The sequence below is a fragment of the Nicotiana tomentosiformis genome, chromosome 4, assembly GCF_000390325.3.
Source record: "Nicotiana tomentosiformis chromosome 4, ASM39032v3, whole genome shotgun sequence".
Classification (NCBI taxonomy): domain Eukaryota; kingdom Viridiplantae; phylum Streptophyta; class Magnoliopsida; order Solanales; family Solanaceae; genus Nicotiana; species Nicotiana tomentosiformis.
The window spans coordinates 96,859,631-96,871,743 of NC_090815.1; the positions used below are offsets into that span (position 1 = coordinate 96,859,631).

Here is a 12,113-nt window from a genome sequence, read left to right on the forward strand (position 1 = left end):
GAAATTTAATTTATACAATATAATGGATTCCTTTAGCAATATTTGATATTATTGAGTCATTTTTGAATAGATACGAGTAGTTTGGAGGTGAATTTCAAAGGAAAAGCTGTGATTGAGAATTAAGTGGCCTTGAGAGCTAGGTAAGTGTCATGTCTAACTTTGGCTTGAGGGAATAGGTATTATGTGTTTATTTGCTACGTGTTTGTTTGTTAAATACGATGTATAGGTGAGGTGACGAGCATCCATGCGTCGTTGTCGAGTCATAGCCTGCGAGTGAAATTCTATTCTTGTCTATTTTGTATCCTTAAATTCTACTATCCATGCTTAGTGAGTTATTTGAAATGTTGGGTGACTTATATCTGGTTTCACTGAGATTTGGTAACTTTCGAATATTGATCAAGGTTGAGGTTACATTGTGCTATTGATTATGGGTAAAATACTAGTTTCTTTGTAATACTCCTATCTATCCGTTGTTATTGATTCTGTAATTTGTGAGGAGGAGTGTAAAGCACGAAGGGTGATGCCGTGCATGCATTATTCATATTGTGAGGAAGAGTGTAAAGCACGAAGGGTGATGTCGTGCCGTGATATGTGAGTGATAAAGCACGAAGGGTGATGCCGTGCCGTTCTATTTATTTATTTGGTGAGGTTGGGAGTAAAAAGATGCCGTGCCGTTCTATTTATTTATTTGGTGAGGTTGAGAGTAAAAGCACGAAGGGTGATGCCGTGCAGTTTTCCTTTGCTGCTTTAGTTGCTCAATTCGTTTAAGGATTTTCGGTTTAATTCTGTCATTTTATTATTCTCACTCTTTATATTGTATCCCCCACCGTATGTCCCCTTCCCATTATTTCTGCGTTATTCTTTATTTACTGTTGTTGCCACTAGTATGATTATACTGTTCAAGTTATATGTGGGTGTCTTGTCCTAGCCTCGTCACTACTTCGTCGAGGTTAGGCTCGACATTTACCAGTACATGGGGTCGGTTGTACTTATACTGCACTCTGCACTTTCTGCGCAGATTTTGATACCGACTCGGGTTGATCGAGATTGCTATTGGTCCGTTGTCCGGAGACTCAAGGTAGATCTGTCGGCGTTCACAAACCTTGAAGTCCCCGTCTATCTTTTCTGTTCTACTGTTTCTTTCATTCAGATAGTTATATTTCTTTCAGACTATTACTTGTAGTAAATTCTAGAATGCTCGTGAATTGTGACTCCAGATCCGGGTGGTAGTAATTAATACAGTTTTATAATATTCCGCACTTATTATATTTCATCTTAGTTAATTATTGTTAATTACTGAATGGAAATAAGGAATTGGTTTAATAATTCTCTAACGTTGGTTTGCCTAGCAATTGAAATGTTAAGCGTCATCACGGTCCCGTCGTTGAAAAATTCCGAATCGTGACAAAAACATCATTATTGTCACCATAGAAATTGATCAAAAAGGGAAATATAAGGGCAGAAGCTACAACAAAAGACTAACTTTGAGAAGTAGCAGTATCTGCTTAAAGCTATGATTTGTTTGCCTACTAACAATTAACAAATGATACCAAAAAAGTTATAATTATCAAAATACTTCTAGAAAAATTAAACTTTATAAGGAAAGAATACTTCTTCAAAATGCTTGCTCCAGATCATTTGTATCATACCTGCAAAACAAAAAAAAACAAAAATAATAGGCAATCCAATTCAACGAAATACATGAAACACAATACTCATAACTGATGTGCTTCTATTTCTTCTTATAATTCAAAATAGGTAATAGCATTATCACAATATATATTTGTAGAAGAATAAAAAGTTATAAGGAAAACATGTTTGAGAATAATTTATTCTATTGTCAAAAGAGGAAAGAATACCGTTCCGTCCTACAAATAATGAATCAATTATAAGAAGAAAATAAAACACAAATTCAGTACTTATATAAGAAGAATTACAGAAAACAATAATGCAGAATTTCTCCTATAGATTGCTCAAATAAATTTTCTTTGTCGAATATCATATATTCTTTGGAGTAAGCTTTATGAAGAAGAAATGGGTGAGATCAGTTATGAAAAGGAAGAGTGGTGCGTTGATTTACTACTTTAATTACCACAATTATATATATAGATTGTTATGACCTTTTATAAACTGGCGTCTGTTGAAATTGCATTAGTTATGAGCATTGATTGTTGCAACCGTTGCACAATTTTTTGAAGAACATGACTTCTGAGAAAACAAATAACATGATGTTTCGTTAATTTAGTAATGATAAGAGTAATGTAATAAAATGAGAGAGAACCCCAATAAACTAATTAGCTGTTAATTTTTTTTCTTTTGTAACTGAAATAAATATAATGAGAACCTTTTCTATTCCCTCCTTTATATATATATATATATATATATATATATATATATATAACGAAGGAATTTTCCACGAGAAGGGACGACGGGTGGCGGCAATAGCACTGGTAAAATAAAAACAATTCACAAACAGGTATCATATCTATGCTACTGTAGTTCACTTGCTATTTGTCAGTATTAATTATGTTGGTAATAATCATAGTGATGATTGAGAAGCAAAAAGTGATTAGCATTCATGAGTAAGCCAATGATTAGGGGAGACAATATAAATTGATAGTCCTTGAATAGTAATGGAGTTAAATAATAAAATATGGGATTTAGATTATTACACTGGTACGTAGTACTACTTTTTTTGCATGCTACAGTGTCCTTTTAATTAGCTAGAAAATAGTTAGCCAATGAGTGGAAGTAATAATTAGATAATGATTGGTGAATGGTGAAATTTAGACATAAAATTTTTATTTTGAAAGGAGCTGCTAGAAAATCATCTTCAGCAAGTTCGGCTTCTGCTATTTTAATAAGAAACATATGATTTAACTAATGATATTGTAATTATTGAAAAGTAATTTGTAATAGCATAAGAATAAAGTAGTCAATTTTATTACTATGAGAAATCATTACTTAAGAACTGCTGGGTTATATATGAGACCATTGTTTCGGCAATTTTTCTACTGTTGAAAATGCCGCGTTTGATATTAGTTGTGTATAGATTTTTATTAATTGGACTGAGGGCTGACCTTAATTTTGACGCGTTTTAGGAAATTATTTACCTAGACTAATTAGGACGTATTATTCAATATTTTGAATAGATTGAGGTCATTGGAGGTCGTTTGGTTGGTGGACTAGACATGGCAAAGTCGGAAAACTTCTCGATAGCAAGGTAAGTGAGACTTTAAGCTTTGATGATTGCTTTTCCAAAACGCGTTTCTAAAGTATGTTTTGTCTGCCTGGTCCACGTGTTGGGACAAGCGTGCGCTTGGCAAAATCGGTGGTCTTTGACCAACTGCAAATATATATTATTTTGTAAAAAGTTAAAATTATTTAATAAGGGTGTGGTGTGGCGTGGCCTCGTGCTATGGCGTTGGGGCGTTAGAAATTATTTCTTCGCCGCCGTAATATATTTGGGGCATTGTGTATACCGCCGTGGTAGATTTGGGGCATTGTGTATGCTGTCGTGGACTCGTTGAGGTGTTTGGTTAATTTCCTGCACTGCCGTTAATGACAAGTCCTTAGTGTTGATTGTGTTAAGATATATATAGTATTGTTGTTGAATAATTGTTTGGATCTTATAAAGTAATTATATGGTGAAAGAATTTCTGTGCATATTATTTATATGCTCATAGTGTGTTTGTATTTTCTAACACTTGTTCAAGAGGTATTCAGAGTGGCAGGTCGAGGATCTTACCCGGTTATATTTACGTATAACTTACTCCTTACCTGCATGTCTATGCAGATACTATTGGTGAAGACGGAGTTAGTAGCTCACGAGTTCGCTAGAGTTGATTAAATTATTGAGGCAAGCTGCCGCATTGTTCGTGGAGGCTGCCAAAAGAGTCTTTATTATTTATTCATATGATGTTTATTGCAATTCTCTTAGATGCTCCATGGTCTAGTGTGGATTTGGACTAGAATTTTAGTATAATATTTCGAGATATTAATTGTTTGTAATTTAGTTGTCAGATTATTTGGATACTCTTGTGATTAATCAAATACTGTAAATTAATGGCTAAGGTAAAAAAGTATAGTTCGCCTGGCGGGTGATGTTAGCTGGGTGTCAGTCACGTTTAGGGGTAGTTTGGGACGTGACAGTTTACTCTTGAAATATGACTGTACCTTGAGAGTATAGAATTGGAGGAGTTAAACTCAATAGCAATACTTGAATACGTTACTTCCTGCAAAGGGACTTCTTTTAGAATCCGAGGTGATTATGCTTTGTTTTTGTGGGTTTCACTTGGAAATCATGGTGCTTCATTTTAGCTTTAGTTCCAATTGTTCTGCAGGAGTGATATGAAGGTGGTCTCTACAGAATAACATGTACTAAATCCCAATGATTTTTCTATGATCATGAACTTGTATAGCAGGCTAATTTGAAAGAAGAAAATCATAAATAATATTTAAGCTATAAAGATTTAGGACTGCCACATGTATTCTAGATTCATGACGTTTTACATCTATTTTTGCTCAATGGCTGCCTTTCTTGTATGTCAGGCCGTTGTAAGTTGCAAAATGAGGGATAGCATGTTGAGTGAATGTACTGCGGTAGCTGAAGTTTGTAACCATTTTGATCATGTATGTTGTAGATTAGTTACATTTGTTGTTTCTAATCTTGTGACGTCTTCCAAAAACTCTACCGTTTACTCTCGATATAGTTTTGTCTTGATATTTACTATGATAAAAAGGAAACTACAAGTAATGATCTTTATTGCCTGAGATGGTGCATATGTTACATCTTAGCAGACAAGGATCGTGACTTTGGCACTATTCATCATTAAGCTCATCATTTTGTTGGCTTAATTTTGCATTTTCAATTAGCTGCTTTGCAACACACACACACTAAAAGAAGGGGAGAAAAGAGAAAGAAGTTGGTTGTTTCAAGAGTGGTTTATGGTTTAAATGCTCTTGGTGGCTCTTTGAAGAGTTAAATGGGCTTGGGTTGATCTTTAACTAGTTTATGATACCAGTTTATGCAATGGCCACTTAGAAAGAAACGTTTTGCATAGTTACTAAATAAAGTGTTCAGTTACAGATTAACAATATTAATGATGGTAGGTAGTTATAGTATATATAAACGTTTTTACAGATATTGAGTTATACACAGAGGCAAAGCATTAATTGAGCCATGGGGCTGGAGTCGTTTGTATATTCTGGATTGGCTTAAGCATTGTTATTTGAACGCATCCCCTACCAGGGTTGCTTCAGCCTAATGAGTTTATGATCTCAAGAACGCAAAAAGCTTACCTTTGAATCGTAAAATAATATAGTTGATGCACGTGAATGGGTGACAAATAGCAATTTGGCCAAATATGTTACTATTTACTTATTGTGGGAATTCCTACTGATGGTGGTCTATATGCCAAATGTTGGATTGATAATGGAGCTCTTAGAAATTAATTAATGAGCTATTTTTTTCTCTTCCCATAAATATGAATAGGCTAAAGTGCAATACTAATATTGCACAAAAGTACTGTTACTGAAGACGCGTTTGCTTTTTCGTAAGAGTTTCTTTCAGGCTATACTAGGTTTTCTTTGCCTCTCAACAAAGTTTAACATTTTCGAGGTTGGTCAGGTTATAGTGATGTTGAAGGCATAATCCAGTAGGCTGCCGGGATCATGTTTGGTAGGGTCAAGGTACTGTGAAGACTTACTTATAACATGTTTGACCAAGTTTCTAAAATTCGAGAATCATTTTTCTTAAAAGTATTTTTCAAAAAAGTATATTTTGATGAGAAGCAGTTTGTGTTTGGATAATTAATTTGAAAAGCACTTTTGAGCAAGTACTTTTAGAGAGAAGCTATTTTTTTCTACTTCTCAAAAATTACTTCTACTTCTCATCAAAAGTACTATTTTCCATCTAAAAGCTTGGCCAAACACCTCAATTTTTTACCAAAAGTACTTTTGGCCAAAATAAACTTAGACCAAACATGCTATTAGAATTGAGCATGGGAAATAGCATATCACATTATGCTGCACATGTAGCTTTAAATGTTACCGTCACCTTAGACATAACTTTCACCTACATGCACCACGTCTAAGAATGTTAAGATCTTTAAGAATATTACTATAGAATACTATTTATGGTCTTTCTAAGTCTCTGTTTAATGATTTCAGTCTTCATTGATGCAGTTAACATGTTAAGGACAATACTTTGCCAGATGACAAATATCTCCTATTAATGGCTGTATTTTACTATTTACCACTCGTTTTCTTGGAAAAGAATTTCCAAACCTCTAACCCTTTTAAAAGCATATTGTAAATTTATATCATCTTTTATCATATACCAAACTGAGAGAAGTGTACATAAACACGTACTTGCCCTATCCCATCTAGTACTTGTATAAATATGGAACTAAAATACACAGAAAAACAGTCTTCTTCTTCAATTTTTACACTGAGCCAAAAATACACAGAAAATTAATCGTCTTCTTCAATTTCTACACTCTACACCGAGCTTATAATAATGATATATAGCACGCAATTTCTCCTGACTCTCCTTCTCTTGATTGTATCGTTGGTATTAGTTGCTCTATTAACTTGGGTGGAAGTGTTTTACTTCACAGGCAATAAGATTGACATCACAAGGTATATATAACTTATTTTCACATCTCTTTTATAGGTCTCCTAATAGCTAGCAATATATTTTCGCACACAATTTTTATAGTGACACGCTTCATTAAAGCCACCCACTCCCCACAGAAGCTAAAATTGATAACTGATACAATAAAAAATAAAAACAAAAAATTATTGTGCAAGGGTCTTTTCTTGCCTACGTTCTTTCAGAAACTACTCTTAGAAATATTTTGGTGAAATGCTCGTATTTATGTTCTAAGTGCTTGTGGGACCATAAATGAAATAAAGAAAAGGATTGAAAAGTTGCAGAATCAAGTTGGGCGGCTGATTCAATAATTTGCAAATGAGCCAATATGATTGGTTGGTTTGTTGGCAATTTTGCCTATAAATAGAGATGCTTCCCTCTATGTTTTTAACACACCTTAAAACAAATAGAAGCTAAGTAGAAAGCAAAGCAGTGAGAGTAATCCACGAATTGTTATCTGTGAGATAAATAGTGAGTGACAGTATTATTATAGTAAGGTGTTTTAAAATAAAGAGTGTTATTTCTTTCGAAGTTGTAGTAGTCTCTTGACACTACTAACTTGTAATATTATAGTGGTAATATTGCTCCGCTCGGTTATTATATTGTACCCTGTTAAAAGATTTGGTGTTATTGTTACTCTCTTGTGTTATTATTATTTACCGTGGATATTATTCCTGGGCGGGATATATTTATTTTCCCAATAATGTGGTATCAGAGCAATGGCGAATAATGGTCTGCTATCTTTTCAGTACCCCCGTCTCACAAAAGATAATTATGAGAAATGGTGTCTACGTATGAAAGCCATTCTTGGCTCTCAGGATGTATGAAAAATCGTAGAAAGAGGGTATGCAAAATCCGATAATGAGGAAGTTCTGCCTCAAAATGAAAAAAAGGTCTTGGCAAAGACAAGGAAGAAGGATCAACAAGCTCTCATGCTCATCCACCAATGTTTGGATGATGCCATGTTTGAGAAGGTGGCAGATGCTACCACCTCAAAGGAAGCTTGGGGGATTTTACAAAATTCTCTTCAAGGAGTTGACAAGGTGAGGAAGGTAAAATTTCAAACTCTAAGGGCTGATTTTGAAGTTTTAAAAATGAAAGAATCCAAATACATTTCGGATTATTGTTCAAAAGTGAAGGTTGTTGTAAATCAACTAAGAAGATACGGGGAGGACATAGAAGATGTCCGTGTGGTAGAAAAGATCCTTCGCACTTTAACACCTAAATTTGATTTTGTGGTGTGTGCTATTGAGGAGTTTAAAGATTTAGACTCTATGATGGTAGAGCAATTGGAGGGCTCTTTACAAGCCCACGAAGAAAAGATAAAAAGGAAACAAGAAGTGTCATTGGAGCAACTTCTTAAAACTCAGGCATCCTTCAAGGATTATGGAGGTGAAAAGAGCTATCGAGGGAATGGACGGGGACGAGGCCGTGGCGCTCATGGAAGAGGAAAAAGTAACGGTAACAACTTCAACAATGAAGTTAAAATCTACCAGACATTCAGAGGTCGTGGTAGTGGACATAGAGGAGGAAGAGGACGTGGCTACTACCAAGAAAATAATGGACAAAGGTATGACAAATCAAAAATTAAGTGTTATAATTGTCATAAATTTGGCCATTACTCTTGGAAATGTCATACCAATGTTGAAGAAAAAGCTAACCTTGTTGACGACAAGAAAGAAGAAGTTGAGTCAACATTGTTGATGGTACTCAAGGAAAAAGACAAGGATGATTGCAACTCGTGGTATTTGGACAATGGAGCAAGCAATCATATGTGTGGATGCAAAGAGAAGTTTGTGGAGATCAATAAAACGGTGAGAGGTAATGTGTCCTTTGGAGATACCTCAAAGATTCAAATCAAAGGGATAGGTACGATTCTGATCTCCTGTAAAAATGGTGACCACAAGTTAATTTAAGATATTTATTATGTCCCAAAATTAAAAAATAATATTTTGAGTTTGGGCCAACTTCTTGAAAAGGAATATGACATCCACATGAAAAATATGCATCTTTGGCTTAGAGATTCAAGTGAAATTATAATTGCTAAAGTGCATGTGGCTAAGAATAGATTATTCTCTCTTAATCTTAAGACAATTGATGCAAAGTGTTTGAAGGCTAATGTGCAAGATGAATCATGGTGTTGGCACATGCGATTTGGGCACTTGAATTTTGAAGCGCTCAAAACAATGGGAGAAAAGAACATGGTGCATGGGATACCATCAATCAACCATCCCAATCAATTGTGTGAAGCTTATCTTCTTGGAAAACACGCAAGGAGGAGTTTTCTAAAGGAGGCTATGTCAAGATCAACCAAACCGCTCCAGCTTGTTCACACTGATGTGTGTGGGACAATCAATCCACATTCCTTTGGTAAAAGTAAATATTTTTTACTCTTCATTGATGACTTTAGTAGAAAGACTTGGGTTTATTTCTTGAACCAAAAATCTGAAACTTTTGCTGCTTTTAAAATTTTCAAAGTACTTGTAGAAAAAGAAAGTGGCTATGAAATAAAAGCTTTAAGGTCCGATAGAGGAGGCGAATTCACTTCAAAAGAATTTAATAACTTTTGTCAATCTCATAAAATTCGTCGCCCTCTAACGGTACCTTATTCACCCCAACAAAATGGAGTTGCAGAGAGAAAGAATCGAACAATTCTTAATATGGTTAGATGTATGTTAAAAGCTAAAAATATGCTCAAGGAATTTTGGGGATAAGTTGTATCTTGTGCAGTTTATTTGAATAACAGGTCTCCAACAAAGAATGTTAGAGATCAAACCCCTCAAGAAGCATGGAGTAGAAGAAAGCCAAGTGTCAAGCACTTGAGAATCTTTGGGAGCATAGCCTATGCTCATGTGCCACATCAAGGGAGAGCGAAGCTTGACGATCGAAGTGCCAAGCATGTGTTTGTTGGCTATGATACGAGTTCAAAAGGCTACAAGCTATACAACCCAAGTAGCGGCAAGATGGTGGTGAGTCGTGATGTTGAATTTGATGAAGAATTGGCATAGAATTGGGAAGCTTAGGAAGAAACTTCATATGATTTTCTTCCATATTTTGGCGATGAAGAAGAACCAGAGACCGTGGAACTTGTGTAGGATACAACTCCACCTTCTTCTTCAACCAATGTTGCATCTCTTTCTTCTCAACAAAGTTCAAATGAGCAACCGCAAAAGACAAGGAGCATTCAAGAGCTCTATGATGGCACAAAAAAAGTTACCGATTTTGATTTTTTATATTGTCTCTTTGCTAATAGTGAACCAATGAACTTTGATGAAGCTATTACAGACAAAAGGTGGAAACAAGCCATGGAGGAGGAGATTGAGTCAATAGAGAATAACAACACTTGGGAGTTAACAACTCTTCTCAATGGTCATCGTGCAATTAGAGTAAAATAGGTATACAAAACAAAGAAGAATGTTGATGGATATGTGGAGAGATACAAGGCATGACTTATGGCTAAAGGCTACAAGAAAAGATAAGGCATTGACTATGAAGAAGTTTATGTACCTGTTGCCCGCATGGAGACGATTCGTTTGCTGATCTCTTTGGCGGCACAAATAAAGTGGAAGATCCATCAACTAGACGTCAAGTCAGCCTTTTTGAATGGCTATCTTGAAGAAGAAGTCTATGTTGAATAACCATTGGGCTTCATGGTCAAAAACCATGAAGATAAAGTGTTGTAGTTGAAGAAAGCTTTATATGGATTAAAGCAAGCCCCACGAGCATGGAATAGTTGCATCGACAAGTATTTTCAAGATAATGGGTTTACTCGTTGTCTCCATGAATATGCTCTTTACCTTAAAGTTTATACTAATGGAGATATCTTGCTTGTTTGTTTTTATGTTGATGATCTTATTTTCACGGGTAATAACCCAAATTTGTTTGAAGTTTTTAAGAAAGATATGTCTCATGAGTTCGAGATGACAGACGTAGGGCTCATGTCAAACAACCTGGGACTAGAAGTGAAGCATATGGAAGATGGAATTTTCATCTCTCAAGAAATCGATACAAATGAGATCTTGAAGAAGTTCAACATGCTCGGTTGTAACCCCGTGAACACACCGATGGAGAGTGGGATAAAATTGTCCAAGTTTGATGAAGGAGAAAATGTTGATCCCACATTTTTCAAAAGTCTTGTGGGAAGTTTGAGGTACTTGACTTGTACCAGGCCAAATATACTCTTTGCAGTTGGAGTAGTAAGCCATTTCATGGAAGCTCCTACCTCCACCCATTTGAAAGTCACTAGAAGAATTCTTCGTTACCTAAAAGGTACGATTGACTTTGGGCTATTTTATTCTTGTTCAAGTGATTTAAACCTTATGGAATTTTGTGATAGTGATTATGCGGGAGATATTGATGATAAAAAAATCACAACTGATTTTATATTTTTTTTGGGTGATTCTGTTATTTCTTGGAGTTCAAAGAAACAATCCATAGTTACTCTCTCGACTTGTGAAGTCAAATATATAGCAGCAACATCATGTACCTGTCATGCTATTTGGCTAAGAAGATTATTAAAGGAGCTCAATTTGCCACAAATTGAAGTTACAGAAATTTGTATTGATAACAAATCTGCACAGGCACTTGCCAAGAATCCGGTGTATCATGATCGAAGCAAGCATATAGATACAAGGTATCACTTCATCAGAGAATGCATTGCCAAGAAGGAAGTCAAGCTCAAATATGTGAAGTCTCATGACCAGGCTGCAGATATCTTCACAAAGCCTCTTAAGTCTGAAGATTTTCAGAGGTTGAGATCAAGACTTAGAATGACCAAGAAAATTCAAAATTTAGGGGGAGATTTGTGGGACTCATAAATAAAATAAAGAAAAGGATTGAAAATTGCAGAAGCAAGTTGGGCGGCTGATTCAACAATTTGCAAATGAGCCAATATGATTGGTTGGTTTTTTGGCAACTTTGCCTATAAATAGAGATGCTTCCCTCTATGTTTAACACACCAAAAAATAAAGAGAAGCTAAGTAGAAAGCAAAGCAGTGAGAGTAATTCACGGATTGTTATCTGTGAGATAAATAGTGAGTGGCAGTATTATTGTAATAAGGTATTTTAAAATAAAAAGTGTTATTTCTTTCGAAGTTGTAGTAGTCTCTTGACACTACTAAGTTGTAATATTATAGTGGTAATATTGCTCCGCTCGGATATTGTATTTTACCCCGTTAAAAGATTTGGTGTTATTGTTACTCTCTTGTGTTATTATTATTTGCCGTGGATATTATTCCTGGGCGGGATATATTTATTTTTCCAACAGTGCTAACCTATCACAGCAATTTAAAGTGTTGCCTCCTAATGAGAAACTCAGAATTTTTACAGGTGTGTTAGTGTTTAGCAGGAGGAACAACAGGATGCCTTGAGGTAATATAAATTTTTTTTACATGTTTTATGTTCTTTTATAACCCAATCTTATTAACATATAGTGTCTTTTTAAAATAAAAAAAAATTT

The 12,113-nt window shown here is 35.1% G+C and overlaps 1 protein-coding gene across 1 annotated transcript; it reads left to right on the top strand.

Annotated features, from left to right (window-relative positions):
* Positions 1 to 7,374: 7,374 nt before the first annotated feature.
* On the top strand, positions 7,375 to 8,571 carry LOC138910185 (uncharacterized). Its single transcript, XM_070201407.1, has 4 exons — positions 7,375 to 7,387; positions 7,493 to 7,707; positions 7,909 to 8,116; positions 8,306 to 8,571. The coding sequence occupies exons 1-4, from the start codon at positions 7,375 to 7,377 to the stop codon at positions 8,569 to 8,571; spliced, it is 702 nt and encodes a 233-aa protein (XP_070057508.1).
* The last annotated feature ends 3,542 nt before the right edge of the window (positions 8,572 to 12,113 follow it).